The sequence below is a fragment of the Cygnus atratus genome, chromosome 4 (genome assembly GCF_013377495.2).
Source record: "Cygnus atratus isolate AKBS03 ecotype Queensland, Australia chromosome 4, CAtr_DNAZoo_HiC_assembly, whole genome shotgun sequence".
Lineage (NCBI taxonomy): Eukaryota > Metazoa > Chordata > Aves > Anseriformes > Anatidae > Cygnus > Cygnus atratus.
This window is the reverse complement of record NC_066365.1, coordinates 77,428,640-77,444,741: the sequence shown is the minus strand read 5'-3', so window position 1 is coordinate 77,444,741 and position 16,102 is coordinate 77,428,640. Positions and strand designations below refer to the sequence as shown.

The window sequence follows — 16,102 nt, the reverse complement described above, 5'->3', positions numbered from 1 at the left end:
GGGGACCCGCGGCACCGCGGTGCTGCCTGGGGGCCTCCCCTCTGCCGCCCGCGGTCCCTGGCGCAGGCTGGGCCGGACCTGGGGAGCGTCGTCAGTAACTAACAGCGGTCTGAACGCTGCGGGTCGCAGAGGCTCTGCGGGGCTGGACCTGAGTTTCTGCGCGTAGACAGAACGACTTTTTGCCTTATCAATTCACGTAAGGCTACGTGCGTTCCGTTAACTGGTCAGGCTGTTGATCAAATCGAGAGGCGATGGCACGGTGACGTTACAGGTGCGATATCGTTGGTTTATGGTCGCGCTTCCCCATTTTCTCTACACGTATTCTGTTTCAAAAGCTTCTCTGGCCAATGCGCTGATGCAGACCTCCCACGACCGGCTGGCAGCAGCGGCGCAGGAGTCACTGCCCCAGCCTGGTGGCCGAGCCGTGCCAAGCCGTGCTGAGCTGTGCCAAGCCGTGGGCAGCTCCGAGCCCCCGCACGTGCCGTTCTCTGGACCCCTGGATTGGACCCACAGGTGTCGGGAGGGTGGACGACAGGACGGCGGTGGTTCGTACGTCGCTGAGCAGGAGGCTTTCCGCTTAAATGGCGAACCTTGCTTGTCCTCCTCTAGGCCTGCTGTTTTCCCTGAGCTTTGCTCTCATGTTTTGTAGCTAGTGGGACGCAGATTTTATGGCTCCAAGTATTTTGCAGAACGTTGTTGCTAGTCCTGACAATGAGGTGATCCAATGTTTTGGCAGACATTTATCTGAATGTGTAGCGTGAGTTTTTAGACTTGAGGTCTTGTTTGTTGTTTTTGCTAAAACTGATGAGTGATTTTCTTTGTATAAAAGAGATTTTGTGCTTTTGATTTCTGTCAATTGCATTTGGATGGAAAGCGGAATTCGGTTGTGTGGAAGCTGCTGTCCCAGCGCCCCGTCACAGCACGCCCTGAGCACCATGGGGACGTTCTGCGTTCAGAACCAACGTGTTCGGTACGCGAGGGAAGGCAATAATTTGGTGGTTGGCCTGCTGACGGTGGTGATCTGGGTTGCTGCACGTGCCAGGTAGAAGCTTCAGAGCTTTGTCGGTTCTTTGTTCTGGCGGACGTCTGCCTGCCAGTGCAGCGCCGGGAGTCCTGCTTGGGGCCTGACGTTTGTCTGCGCGCCCTCCGATTGCGCTGCCCTTGCTCAGCTGTTTCCTGCCTCATGGCTCGGAGGAGAGACAGAAGCCTTCTGTTCCCTCCTCTGCCGCTTCGCGTCTCTGAGTGCACTCGTCGGAATAGAGAGGATGTTCTTTCACTTAAGCCAAACCCAGCAGTAATCAGAACAAAATATCTTCTGCACAATAAACAGAGCGGCAGAGAAAGGGGGTGATGTAAATGCCAAGATTTGCTTCGTTTTGGGGACTGGCGTAAGGACAGCACCACGCTGTCACACCGAGCCGTGCAACTGAGCAAATGGCCAGATGTCCCCCTTCCTTCTGAACCATATTTAAAAGTAGGAGCCTTTGAAGGGCTAAATTTGAGGAGGCACAATTGGTAGAGCACTAATTTTCAAACCATTAAAGTATACGGTTAATTTAACTCTATGGCAATATAATGTAAATTTCCTCTATTTGTGCAGTTGCATTTTAGAGGAGGCAGCCCTGGGCGGTGGCAGGAGAAGATCCCAATGCCGGTCTTGCCTGCCCCCCCTTATAAACTTCACTGAGGTTGCAGAATTGAGATAAGGCTGAGGGTCCCAGGCGCTGTAATCGAGTTCCTCACCCTCCTCCTTATCGATGCTCTAACGGAGTTGGTCGACGTGCTTGATTTCGCCTGACCAGAGAGGCACCTACTGGGGCAGCAAGCCTGATTTCTGGGGGTGCAGAGTGACATACGCGTGACCAAGTGTTTCAGATGGCGATGCCTCAAGCTGACCGGGTTTCCTGGTGGCATTTTCTGCCCAGCAGCGCTGTGACCTCGCGGTCCTGCAGGGAGCGGGACCTGGTGCAGCGGTGGGAGGCCGCAGGGCGCGTGGTCGAGGCGTAGGAAACGATGCTGTCGGAGCTCCTCCACCACGGGGGTTTCTGTTCCCGACTGTGTAGTGCAAGAGGCTGGAGAGCCCTAGGCAGCTGCCGACGTAGTGAAAGCAGAATGCAGCCAGGACCACTGAGGCAAGTGAGACTTGCACTAAAATCGGCCCCTTAGATCAGCTCTTTCCAGAGCTGCTCTGCGATCCTCTAAAAACTGCACAAACTGGGTCTGAGGGCAGCGGGTCTGCTGCAAGCTGACGAGCTGCAGTCGGTGGTTTTGCTGCTGTTTGTGATGCCTGTGGGCAGCAAAAATGGAAGGGAGGGCATCTCGCTCGCTCCTGAGAAGGGCCAGCACGGTGCGAGCGGGGACCGACCCTTGGTTTTGGGCAGGGTGCTGGGAGGGCACCGCGCGCTGGGAACCCAGCCGTGCAGGGAACAGGGCACCGGCGTCCAAGCCGCTCTTCCGTCTGGTTGCACTGACTGTATGTAACGTGCTGTTCTTGTCCTCTCTCTGCAGGCGTCCAGCACCGGCCCCAGGATGAGCACGGAAGCCAGCAGCAAGCCCCTGAAGGTGGGCTCCAGAGTAGAAGTCATCGGGAAGGGGCACCGTGGTACTGTGGCTTACGTTGGTGCCACCCTGTTTGCCACGGGGAAGTGGGTCGGTGTCATCTTGGATGAAGCCAAGGGCAAGAACGATGGGACCGTGCAGGGCAGGAAATACTTCACCTGTGAAGAAAACCACGGCATCTTCGTGCGGCAGTCGCAGGTACGCTTCTCCCATGTGCGTGTGTCCTGCAGTGGCTTCAGCTTGCCGTGCTTGTGTAGCTCTTGGATTTCTTGGTTGAATAGAGGAAAATGGCTCTTTGCACCTACTGATGGGAGAGTTAAAATGCTTTTCCTTCTCTCCCAGGGAGCACAATGTTAATGTTTCTGGGACTCTGTCTTCCACTGTGCAATGGAAAGAACAGCTCCAGCCACAAAGACGAGCCTCACCAGCAGGCAGTGCTGGTGCCAGAGCTGTGGCTCGTACTAGCCTGGCACTCATCCCCTCTGCCCATTTCACTGAGCATCTCAGTCCGCCTTGGGGGGTTGTAGTGAAGTGTTTTCAGATGAGTCGGGTGAAGAAAGTTTGAGTTCCTGACAGTGTGGGATGGTTTTACTTCGCCTCTGAAACGAGGAGTACAAATCTGCCTGCTGTGTGCTGCCTCAGCGCGCTACCAGCTCCATTATCCCCAGTAGGGTTTGGGACCTGTGTCTGGGTGTTTGGTTGGTGAGCTCTCGTTGTTCGTGCACCCAGGTAGGAACTAGCCATCTCGGTTATGTGCAGACAAGTCTCTTCCCTTTTAACTTCCGTGCAGTCTTCACACAGCACGAGCACAGCAAGGTGGCGTCGCTCTGTAGTCGCACCGGTAGCTGTGCTCCAAGCACGATGTCGCAGCGAGAGGCGTTCAGCTCCTTTCCTCCTTCCCTGAGTGCAAAACCATTGTTTTAAGCTTGGCTCGAAGCAGAGTGCTGAGCTTGGTTCCCCTTCCACGAACCCTCCTGCTGCACCACCAGACGTGGTGGCTCGCTTCCAGGTCGTTGGCAGTGGGTGACTGCAGAAGCGCAGGGATAATCAGCCGCTTTGGGAGACGAGTCCTGAGCTGGACCCTGGCATCCCCTGTCCCGGCCGTCAGGAGGGCCATCGGTTCCTGTGCGGTTCCAGGGGCACGGCGACAGTTCACGGATGAGAAGTGAACATTCTCCTGGCTGTTCTGCTGGGACTTGTGGACCTGGCTTCCTTGGCCTGCCTCTCAGCCTAGCCCGCCAGCTGGAAAAGAAAATCCAACTCTTGGTATTGAGTTACAACTAAAAGCTTTGGTCTGCGGGACCGGGATGTGCTGGGGACTTTTTGGCACAGGGGGCAGTCTGTTGGTGTCTCTGGCGTCTGGGGACTTGCAGCGGTGGACACGTGGCTGGCAGCGCTGGCGTGCTGGGGTCGTGGTGCTGTGCCTGCCCTGGGCCTCGCAGAGGAGTTTCCAGCTCAAAACCTGGTGACGGAGGACGGTGGTGGAAAGGTTCTCGTGCGTGGCGTTGCGCTGGGGTGTTTGCGGGACAAACCGAAGGTCCTCTGCGGTGTCTTCTGGGATGTGGAAGCTGCCACGCTGCGGGAACCAGCCCGAGGGGAGCCGTGTGCTGTGCCGCCTCACCTGCAGCGGTTTGGGTCTTTGTCTCGCACGGCCCCGCTGAGCAGCCCACAGATTGCTTAAAAACAAGCGGCTTCTCCTTGGTGACAGCGAGCAGCTTCTGTGCCGCTCTGCCCTGCGGAAGGGCAAACCCCTGGTTTGGGGGTGCAGACGTGAACTGGTGCTGGCAGCGCCGCCCACCCCTCTGGGCCCGTGGTCGGTGTGGGAAGGTGAAGTTAGAATCACAGGATCATACAATATCCCGGGTTGGAAGGGACCCACGAGGATCATCGAGTCCAACTCCTGGCACCACACAGGTCTACCCAAAAATTCAGACCATGCACTTAGCGAGCTCGGTCTCCGAGGAGCGTGTCTGGAGCGGGCTGCGAGCCCAGCACTTCGTGCCCGGTGCAGCGCGGGGCTGCGGCTCGGTTCCCTTCTGCCGTTTCTCAGAGCCGTCTTTTCGTGGAGCACGGCTTCCCAGAGGAGTTTCAGCAGGAGGGCCGGGCGGGCTGGCCTGTACCAGAAGGGCTTATCTGGAACGGTCACTCTGGTTTTTTGGGGCATTAATTTTTCAAGAACTGGTTTTTAGATGCAAATGGAAGATGGCAGGATTCCCTTTAGTGGAGTCAGTGCTCTGCTCTGCTCTCGGCTGTAAATCTGTCTGCTGCTTCCTCCCCTCATTCACTTCTGGTCTCCCCAACGTAGCGGGTGGCTTTCCTGTGGTTACACGCAGTGTCAGACCTCTGGATGGCGATGGTTTTTCTCAAGGAAAAAAGTAACATGGTTTTCTCATTGCTCACGGAGCAGATGGACTGTGTCCATATAAGCTCGTCTTGGACACATGTAAAATGTTTTTAAGAAATTTCCAAGATTAGCTTTCTGTTCTCTCCACTTAAAAATACGCCTCCAGAAATGAGTGCTGGTGATACCAGCATCAGTGAAGCCTAGCAGTATTCCTGGTCTTTTCCTTTGCTCTGGAGTTTCAGCTTTAAAAACGTACTCGCGGAAAGTCAGAGACCTTTGGCAGTCAGGTACACGTTTCTGCCTGCTTCCCGCGGTTCCCCCGGAGGTGGATCCCAGGCCGGGTGTGGATGAGTTGCAGATAAGTGCTGTGCTTTGCCTGTAGCCAGTCGCAGCTTGGGGGAAGGATCGAGCCCACGCAGTGCATCCGCTCCCCGCTGCTCTGCCTCGCCAGCTGCGGGGGGGGGGTGCATCCCGGCAGTGCCCTGCGCTGCCCAAGGGGCAGAGGGGCCTGGGAGCCCTGGGATGATGACGGCCCCGTGCCCCCCCTCACAGTGCCCCCACGGGGGGCAGGATGGGCCCCTGCGGCTGGGAGCCGGGAGGGCTCCCTCCCTCGTGGGGCTGCGGCAGCGGTGGGGATGTCCGTGCCCACGGATGGTCCCCGTGCCTCTGGGACGGGCATCTCCAACCGGGGGCTGGCTCGTTGGCTTCTGGCAGCCTCAGCGTCACGCCTGCCCGGGGCTTGGATGTGGGCCGTAGCTCTGAATGTGCGTCATCTTACGTGGAAATGTCACCGATTTTGGCGTCAGGTGGGGCTGCTCTTCTGCTCCTGCTTGGCAGAGGGACTCAGCTTAGTCCTGCTTCTGCAGCGCATCTCGTGTGTAGCTGTGCTTCTCCAGCGTAAACCACAGGCGCCTCGTTCTAGTCCCTTCTCTTGCCATGGGCCATCTCCGGGTACGTCTGGTGCTGGCGCCCGGAGGAGGACCCCAGGAGCACCCCGAGTCCCGAGGGCGCAGCGAGGCGCAGCAGATCGCCGTCCTGTCGTCCTCGCCTCTTTCTGTCTCGCTGCTGTTAGCGAATGGCTCTGAAAGTCTGCATCGCCACGCTGCTCAGACATCAGGCGTACCTGGCTGTGTCGGCAACGCACTTTCTGTATGATTTCAGGGGAAACTTGCCTCTCCCTCGCTTTTTAAACCATGGTTTGAGTGTTTTCAGCATTGGTGCAGTCGTAATGATTCCTGTGGCATCGGTCTCCTTGCTTCTTTTCGTTTAAGCATATGATACTTGGGCATCTTCCAGAAAGGAAACCGTGACTAGCAGGTTCACAGGATTTTATTTTTGTTTTTAATGTTATTTTTAAACTGAACTCCCATGCTTAAGACTTTTACAGAGCGGGTAGCTGTGGCAAATGCCCGTCAGGAACAATTCAGGTGGTGTTGGCCTTCCGAGGTTGAGGAATGGTTTCCAGGATGTGATCTAATCCTTTCCAGTCTTGTTTTCTATGTTTATCAGGCAGAAGTGTGTCCAGAAATAGTTGACAGAGAGAAAACCCCAGATCCTCAACCCCTAGGTAGCTTGGCGCAGCTCAGGCCTGGAGGTGTTCCTGGCTGTGCCTCGCGGGCTCCCCCGGGCAGCTTCCAGTCTGGGAGCAAAACCAGCCGGACCCCTCTGCTGGCTGCCTTGGCGTTCTGAAGCGCGGGAGTTGCTGTGTTTCAGAGAAAAGCAGTTTTCCTTACGCTGGAGAAGGGTTTTAAAATTAGTAAGACAAAACATACAAATAAAAAAGAGCTTTCTGCCAAGTGCCGGTAACGTGACCTGGTCACCAGCCCGGGCTCGTGAGCTGATGGCTCTGTGGGGCGACCGTGAAGCTGCTACCGATGTTCTGGGCGGTTGAATCCCGAGCTTTGACTTTTTCTTCCTTAAGTGAACACGCAGCTTTTTCAGGAAGCCTGCGGGAAGGAAGATGGTCAAACATCTGAACTTGAGTAACCGAAACAAAAATCTGCACCAAAACCCCTGTAGTCTCTGTATGAACCTGCTGCAGGGGGGCCGTTAGATGGTCGCCCGTCCCCTTCTCTGCACTGATGGCTGTTGCGCTCTTTTCCAGATCCAGGTGTTTGAAGATGGAGCTGATACCACGTCCCCGGAAACGCCGGACTCCGCTGCCTTGAAGGTCCCCAAGAGAGGTACGGGCGCCGTGCCGCGCTGCGTGTCCTGCCGGGGCTGTGCCCAGCGCCACGCTCTGCTCCGGGGGCTCGAGCTGTGGGCGCGTTGTGCTCTGCGCTGAGCCTTCCTTCGCTCCCTGTCATCAGGCTGCTTCGTAATGGCCCCGTTCTGTTACCTTGGAGTCTACTCTTTTTTTTTTTTTTTCCTTTTGTCAGGCTTGCCTCCCTTTGAGGCCCATTTTTTGAGCGATTATTTAGCGGTACGTTTAGGGATCCTAGGAGCTTTAGGGGGTAAAAAGAAAACCCGTCTGATTGTTTGCAGACTGTCCAGGACAGGAAGCTGTGCGTGCCAAGCTGAGGATTTCTTGTGTGTGGAGCATTTGTTGAACACATGCTTAGTGATTCCGAGTAGGGTTGTTTCCTTTGTTGTTGTTGTTTTCCTTTCCTGGCTAGTAGAAACCAAAATTTCCCTTTATTCACAACTGAAAGCCACCCTGCAGCCGCATCAAGCATCCGAGGGGGGATGATTGGCTCCGAAGGGGGTGTTCCCAGCAGCTTCGTTTGGTGTCCCCGGGGTGGAGGGGAAGTGAGCTGGCATTCACGTCTCCTGGCATCCCCCCGCCTCCTCCAGGGAGCCCCGAGCTGCAGCGGGGACCTGGGGCTGCTGTGCCCCCGCCTCTTGGTTGTGGTCGTCCCCTCAGCACGTGCAGCTCAACGGGGCGCTGGTAAAGCCAGCGCTGGTGGTGGGGTGCGGGGCTTAATGTGAAAGAGGAAAACTCTTCTGCTTAGTACCCGGGTCCGAATTGAGTCATTTTGCTCCAGAGTGGTGGAAAGCCCAGTCTGTTGTGCGACTTCAGTCTGTTCTTTTTGTCTACTTGATGTTAACGGTAAACGAAAATACTCCCTAGCATTTGTATGCTCTTTTCACTGTTTGTCAGTTCAGACTTCCCAGGTGAGGGCTTGTTTTTTCTTGTCAAAATTCTATCCTCGTTTAGGATGAGGAGCTTGTGTGGAGCAGTGCAAGCACTTCTTGCCCCACTTCTGTAGGTCTGGGTTTTCTGAATTTACATTAATGGCCTTCACCTTTTTGAACACTGAATGTGCAAAAAGCTACACGGCTCCCAGAGGTGGGAGCCCGCTGTCGTTCTCCTCATCCCTGAGTTCCTGGGGGCTAGGCAGGAGGAACAGGCCGGGGCTTGTCAGACCCTCGTTGAAAGTCCTGAGAGCTGGGAGTGGGCGATGCTTTCAGGAGCACAGGACGGACACAGACCGGACGTGGGTCACTGCACGGAGGCAGCCTTGGGAGGAGGAACAAACGAACCTCTGGGCGTAGCACGGCTCCTCAGCAAATGCTGCTGCCTTTAACTTCACGAGGTGCGTGTGGGTCAGCGTGAGGAGCCTTTAGATCGGGTGCCCCCTCGTTACATGGAAGCCCTTCTGAGGCTCCACGCCGCGTGCTGCAGGGCTGCCGGTTTCTTTTAAAACCTTTGGGGGAGACCAGCAGCGACTGCGGCACCCGGAGGCCTGCGGCTGCTTCCTCGCAGCACACCGCTGGCGTGTGTTCAGCGCTGCCTCCTCCTTTTCAGCACGCTCTGAGGCTTGTTGTCGCTGCCAGCAGCATTCACTGAGCTTCCTGCAGTGATGCTCCGGCCCTTTTCCCCCCGCTGCTGGTTCTTTCGTTGAAATACAAAGCGAGTGAAACACAAGCGGGTCACGTTGCGCCTCCCCGCGCGCAGCGTCAGCACCGCTTCGCGCGCCTTGCGCTGCCCGGAGCCCGCCGAGCGGCGCGGGAGGGGACGGGCTGCCTGTGGAGCTCTGGGGCTGCGGGGCTGCTGCGGGTTCGGTGCCGCTGCCGTCTGCAGCGGCCGCCCTGGAGGAGCTGCTCCGTGGCGCCGGGCAGGACACGCCGCCGGCTGCGTGCCAGGGAGTTGCCATAGAAATGTCGGTGCCGGCTGCCGCAGCCGCTCTGCGGTACCTGGTGCGCAGACGTCTCAGCCCGGGCTCCAGCACCTGCCTTGCTCGGAGCGGGAGGCGTGGGGCGGGCGGCCCCTCTCTCCTCTGCGAGGTGCCCCTGCCGTGCTTGCTGCTGGGCCAGCAGCAATATCGAACTGGCAATATTGAACTCTGGGTTGTAGCTGGGAGAGCAGGGGGCGAGCACCCCCTGCGGCTGTGAGCTGCTCGTGGACCCATCGGGCACCCAGCAGCGCAGCAAAGGGTGCAGCTGGTTTGGAGGACGACCTCGGATGTCGCAGGGCTTTGGCTCCGGAGAAGTGGGAAGCCCTCTCTGCTCAGCCCGAGCGCTGTCAGGGCTGCGGCTCTGGGGCTGGGGATGCCCTCGGGGAAGTGACACCTCGGGGAAGTGACACGCGGCGTCCTGCACCAGGGCAGGGCAGGACAGGGCTGGGAAGCTTGGACGTGTCCCTGAGCGGACCTCCTGTGTCTGTCCTGTGTGTGTGCAGAGTCCCGGCTGCAGGCAGTCCTGGTGGACCCCTCCTGCTTTGCTGTGTGGAGTAAACGCCCTCCAGGCCCGTGTCTCTGCTCATGCTCCTGTGAGGTTCTCCTGCTGGAGTCCAGCTGGTTAGATGCAGCCATTTGGGTCGCTGGGTTGCCATCCCTTTCCCATAAGGGGATGTTCTGAAGGTGGCTCAGGGTTCTCTGCATTGCAGTAACTTAATGGAGGAAGAGAAGGGTATCGTGACCTAGTTCTAACGTGTCTGGACGTTGGGCTCTTTTCTCAGACTGTGTCGGCAGGTCTAATAAGAGTCCCTGTTCCTACACACGTGTATGCCCTGTTACACCACCACGTCCTGGTTTATGCAGAGCTCCGTGGGCTCTGCCCCACTCCCACCTCTTTAAGAACGTGTAACTGTCCTCTTAGCATGCCCCAGCTCTCGCTGGACTGCAGACACTCTTGGTATGCAGGCCAGGCCCAAGGGGACTGCTGTGCCAAAGCTGATGGTTTTCTTTCTGTTTTTCTTTACAGATTCCCTGGAAGCTGCCAAAGCCAGCAAACTGGTGAGTGCTGAGCCCGTAACGCTGCAGGCTGCTGAGATACATTCACTTTGCAGCATGTGATTAGTGGGAGAGGCAGACTCACACATACCCCTCCAGTGTTTTTCCTTCCGTTAACTTTTATCGCCTCTCTAAAAGCTCCATTTTTCAACCCTGCAGGAAAAGTGCATGGAGATGCACACACACAACGTGCCAAAAGGGCAGGTTTTCCAGCCTGTCTCTTATTTAGTCCTTTTCAATTCTTTGCTCAATAGTAAGAGTGCCAATGATAAAGTGCATTTCTTCTGAAACCCATGGGAAACGAGGCTCTATAAGAAGCATTTTTTCAACTAACAATGAGAAAACAGTAAGTTACAGAGGAATACGCTCCCAGCCCAGTTGTCTGTGTTACACACTTAAACCTAAGTTCAATCAGTATTGCAACATGCACGTCCTGCACGCTTCTTGGCTGTGTTCCTTAAAAAAAAAAAAAAACACAACAAAACACACCAGAAAAGCACCCTTACACCCTGCAGGAAGTGCGCTCCTCAGGATATGTGAAATAAGCATTCTCTGGCTTGTTCGTAGGGCTTACAGAGGAACTGTGTGTTTACTTCTGAGTATCTTTGTCCAGGAATCTCGATGGCTCTTGAGGCATTAATGGGTACGTGTTGTATCCAAACATATGACGTGTATTCCATAAGTACCAGAAATTGGAGCAGGTTCCTATTTTACAAATGCTTCTGACCCCCAGACAAGCTCAGACAGTTATTTAGGCGCGAAAGCACCAAAATGGCCACGCGTGTGTACAGGTACTGAGAAACCTGTGGTGGTGCTGGGGGGGACGGTGACTTCGCTTTGTGCACGCTTCAGAACAAAGGTGGGATGTTCCCTGGGGACAGGCTGGCCCCTCCTGTGCGTAGGCAGCTGTGCCAGGGAAAGCAGCTTGTCTGCAGGTAAGGGGCTTCGCCAGGCGGCCCTCTTGTGTGCTCAGCACCCGCGGCCCTGCGTTAGGGCAGCTCGTCAGCCCGATCACGGGCTTTGTGGTCCCAGCGATTGCCAGGAGCGGGGGGGACTTCCCCACGGCGGCGCAGAGCCGTGCTCCGGGCCGGGGTCAGCCTGCACCACGGTGGGACGTGGGCACGGGACCCGCGTGTGGAGGGGCTCCAGGGGCTCAGCGGCCTCGCGGGCCTGGGAGGCTGAGCCTCGCTCGTGCTCTGAGTCCAGTGGACCCCAGAGTAGAGGGTGGAGAAGAAATTCCCGCCTCGTATTTAAGGGGTTTGGGGGATTTTGCAGGGTTACCTTCTCTGCTGACTGAGGCTCCCCTTACCTGCTGGTGTGTAATGGCCGATCGGTCCCTTCCATTGCAGGGCCCTGCGCTGGTGGCATCTTCTTCCCCTTGTGTTCTCCGCCTGTGATGACTTTTTAGTTCCCTGGTTTAATTATATGCTGCAGTTAGTGCGAGGGTTGCTAGGTGAAACTGTGTGCTGTAAAGGTCAGACCAGACTATGGTTCCTCAAAATAAAGGCTGCGAGAGGGAGTTGTCGGGTGCTGGAAGAGAGGTTTTAAAATTGTTTCAGAATGTTTGTAATAAGAGACATACAGTATTTATGAAGGGGGGAAAAATGTAGCATTCATGAAATCAGGATGCTAAAATAGTAATTGTTCTGCAATTGTTCTGCCTAAGAAGGCTGCAGGAAAGGAGATGAACTGAAAGGGGTTGCTCCCAGGTTTAGAACCCCCCGATTAAATACCTAGTGGTGCCCCCTGTTTGTAAGCATCTGGTTTTTTCTGCGTAAGAGAGAATTGAATTCGGTGCTGGCCACGTTGGAGGCAGGGCGCTCTGGTAGGTGGAGCTCTGTGCCGTGCGGGGCTGCAGGTGCTGCTGTGCCGTGGGGCAGTCGGTCGAGCTTTTTGGTATGGAAAAACGCTGGAGTTCAAAGTAACGTCCTGCTGCCTTTGAAATGCTGTCCCGGCACAGTGGGCTCCCTGCGTAACCCAAATGATGCCCCGGAGACATGGAGCTCCCCGCACTGCGCTGCCCCTGCCCCTCCTGCCGAGGGCTGCCTCCTGCCCCCGGGGACCCGCAGGCGCCCGAGACCCCGCGGAGGCTGCGGGAGAGCGCTGTGGTTGGGGTCCTCTCAGCCTCTTCTGCCTTACCCGGGCGTGTGCTGGCGAAATGGTGCCCACTGCCACGGTTCTGGCTAAAGAAGAGCTGGTGTTTCCTGCGTGAAACCTTCACCATGCAGTAATTTGGGTGTTTTCCACCCTGAGTGTGCTGCTCAAGAAGCATGCTTCCTGCGGTACCGTGTGGTGTCCCCTGGCACCAGGACATGCTCCAGGATCTCCCCATTTCCCTGCCCACGCAGCGTTCCCAAAGGCAGCCCTTTGGCAGGAGCCGGGGGGAGGCTTTGGGCACTGCTGCAGCTCGCCTGCAGGCTGCCCTGTCATAGAGTCGTGGGGGTTGGAAAAGACCCCAAAGATCGTCTGGTCCAACCTTTAACCTCACGCTGCCCAGTTCGCCACTAAACCGCGTCCCTGCGCACCACGTCTACGTGGTTTTTGAAGACCTCCAGGGACGGTGACTCAGCCGCTTCCCTGGGCAGCCCGTTCCAATGCTTCACAACCCTTTCAGTGAAGAACTTTCCCCTAATACCCAACCTAAACCTCCCCTGGCACAACTTGAGGCCATTTCCCCTCGTCTTACCACTTGGTGCCTGGGAGAAGAGCCCGACCCCACCTCACTACAGCCTCCCTTAAGGTAATGGTAGAGGGCGCTGAGGTCTCCCCGAGCCTCCTTTGCTCCAAGCTGAACAACCCCAGCTCCCTCAGCTGCTCCTTCTAAGACTTGTGCTTCCCACCCTTCACTGGCTTCGTTGCCTTGCTTTGGACGTGCTCCTGTACCGCGATGTCCGTCTTGTAGTGAGGGGAACCAAAACTGGGTGCCAGTCCCAGAGGCACAGGAGTGCTTCGTGTTTCACTGCCCCTTCCTGGCGCAGGTGGGTTCTCACCTCTCTTGTTCACACTCCCAGCTCCGCTCACGAGGGCAGGCAGCGGGATGTGTGCGCCTCCTGTCCCCGACCCGTCCCCCTGGCGAGCTCGGCAACGTGCTGAGTTTGCTCAGATCGCCTTTTGGTGCCTTGAGCAGCGCTTTGGTGTCTGGGCTCTGGCGTTGGGTACCTGAGTGAGTCTGTGAGCAGTATCAGGAGAAAAAAAAACAAGGCTGGGAGGGCTTTGCTGGGCTGTGAGCTGGCCACAAAGGGTGCCTAGCAGATGAGGCTGGCCCTTGCTGCAGGGCAGCCCCCACAGTGCCACGGACACAGAAGCAATAAAAAAAAAGATAAATTCTAGCACTTGTGAGAAGGTGGGGAGATCCACCGAGTTCCAACCCAGTTCGCCTGCTCTTGTGGCATCGCTTCGGAGCTCAGCTCGCCACGGCAAAGCACTGCAGTGGAGCGGGGCAGAGCACGGGCTCGGGGGCTCTGCCAGCAGGGGTCGGTGCAGGCTGGGTGCCTGCGGGAGGGCGATGCTGGGGACCCCGCTGTGCTCCCACCGCAGCGCTCCCCCTGCCACGCCTGTGCCCCTCTCCCGGTTTGCTCCGGCACATCCAACATCCAAACCTGGTGATATCAAAAGCCCGGTGGCATCCAAAAGCCCGGTGACATCAGAACCTGGTGACACGAAAAGCCCGGCGCCGTGCGCTCGCAGCGCTGCCCGAGCAGCGGTTCCAGCCGCACTGTGCAGCTGTGGCGCTGTGGGTTTCGGACGGAGCACGCGGAGGGGGCCCCGACCTGTGGGGACGGGGCAGCCGGAGCAGCTCCCCAGCACGCCGCCGATGAAGCACGGCCCTGGGCAGCACGCTGCGTGAGCCCTGCTGCCAGGGGAGCTTGTCTGTGGGGCAGCAACCGAGGGGGGGCTTTGCCTTGCCGGGATCGAGCGGTACTTTAGAGCAAAGCGTTGCATTACTGTAAGTCGTAAGCGTGTCCCGAGGTGTAGCTGCTGGTTTTACTTCCTCTTCAGTAGCTGCAGATGTACCCCCCAAAAAATGAGAAGAAAGCAGCCGGGCACAGCGTCACCTTCCCTCTGCAGGGGCTGATCCAAGGTGGGCCAGAGCAGGAGGCGAGCGGCATCGCAGGAGCTGGGTTTGGGGTGGGCCGTCCCCAGTGTGAATTCTTCTTTGCAAGTGCTGATGGCTGCCATTAAGTGAATTAACTTTTCTTCCTTTGTGTCCTGGCACTTAAAAAAACTTTGTGCTGGAGGGATTTGGAGGCTGGATCACTGACAGCGAAGTGAAGCTAGTAAATCAGGGGGCTGAAGACAAGCCCCGGTGTCTACTTCCCCGTTAAGCCACCGCACATTTGTTTAAATGTGCCTGAATGTATTTTCCTTCCTTTCTGACGGTACGTGTTTTTGCAGCCTGGTGAATTCATTGAGAAATGTACTCTTTCATGAACAACTGGCTATAAAATTTGTGATATTTGAGCAGAGAGCAAACCGTTCTTATCACTGCTGTCTGTATGCTGTGAGCTCTAACTTTCTAACCTTTTGTTTCCTCTTCATGCAGCGTGGAGTGAAACCTAAAAAGGTGGTGCGTTTTTTGCCAATTAGCCTGCATGTTGCAGTCTCCTGGCCGCATGAAACGCCCTCCGGTGCATCCCAGTCCATCGTCACCCATTGCTGTGCCCCCCATCGTACACTTGCATGTTGGCTCATTGCATGCGCTCCCCTTCCCCAGCCCCCAGCTTACCCAGAGGATACGAGGTAAATGCAGTGCAAGCGATTGCTTCTGAGCTGGACCACTGCTTGGTGGAAACAGTTTACATTACCATATCTCTGCCCCGTCACCGCCCCAGGGAGTCCCAGAGGTTGGAAGACAAGTGTTTTGCTTGTCAGTTATGAGAATCTCACAGTTGTCAGAACTTTCTGCTAATGAGTTAATTGCAGCTGGGCTTTCAAGGCAGCACGTGGTGCCAGTCGCTGTTACTTGTGGGCTGTGCCCAGCATCCTTCCCGACGTGTCCGTGCGTGGGTTTTACATCAACTGACTTTAAATCTCGGACAGTGAAGTGAACACACACGTTGCTGCTCCCATGTGAACGACGGCTGACGCTCACCTTGGCTTTTGCTTTCTTCTGCCTTCTCTTTCCTCTAACTGGCATTTTAACGTGGGGTATGTTCCCCTGCGTACGGGGGCTGTAGGTACCAGCTGCATGCCAAGTGCTTTACGCGCTGTGGGAAGCGTGAGCTGTGCTCCCTGGCGCTTACCGTGTTCAGTGGAAACATTTAAAACATTACAGATTAATTTTGGTAACCTGGTGTGTTATCACAGGGCCATCGTGTGGCCATTTCGTGGTCAATATGTAGCAGGTTTCTAAACACCACGGGGTGATGCTGCACCCCTGGGCGGTTCTGACGTGTAGCTGAGCACTGGTGAAGCGAGGAGCTGTTGTAGTGAAAGAACAAACCACGGGAGTTTGGGAGAGGTACCGCGCTGCTCCGAAATACGCTTTGGGGACTTGCAGACAAGTCACCGTTTTGCTTAGCTGTGGTATTGCCTTCCCCTTGGGATGCGGCTTCCCGCGCTGCTTCCAGGTAAGAACACCCCACGCCCCGTGTGCTTGTGGTACAAACCAGAGCAAAAAGCCTTTGGTATCCCTCATTGCCAAAATGAACTACAGCTACGTAGGCCTTGGCAGAGGGCGACCATTTCCCACGGGCTGCTTGGGGCATATTTTCTTTTGCCAAGGAAATCTTGCTGAGCGGAAAGCAGCGCTGGCCGCTCAGGGACCTGGGCCAGCACAGCGTGAGCAGCAGCGAGGGGACAGTGAAACCATACCTGCTAGTCCTCCGCGCGCAGGATGCCCGTCAGCGGTCTCTGCTGTGGATCTTTAGTTCCCAGCCGCTTCCATTCTGGTTTTGGGGTGCAGAGGTGATCCAAACAACAGCGCTGCTCCTCCTTCGGAAGGTCCTTGGATGAGGGGCAGCGCAGAGGCGTAGGGAGGAGCCGCAGAGGGGTGGCTGGGAGGGACGGCTGCCAGGTGGCCTCC

The 16,102-nt window shown here is 56.5% G+C and overlaps 1 protein-coding gene across 2 annotated transcripts in view; it reads left to right on the top strand.

The window, feature by feature from the left end:
• The window catches only part of DCTN1 (dynactin subunit 1), a 70,061-nt gene that overhangs the window by 15,598 nt on the left and 38,361 nt on the right, over positions 1-16,102 (top strand). For both annotated transcript variants that reach the window (XM_050710257.1, XM_050710258.1), the window contains exons 2-4: positions 2,509-2,757; positions 7,008-7,086; positions 10,049-10,080. In XM_050710257.1, coding sequence (XP_050566214.1) covers positions 2,530-2,757; positions 7,008-7,086; positions 10,049-10,080 — 339 coding nt within the window. In that variant the 5' untranslated portion in view covers positions 2,509-2,529. The remainder of the gene's footprint in view (positions 1-2,508; positions 2,758-7,007; positions 7,087-10,048; positions 10,081-16,102) is intronic.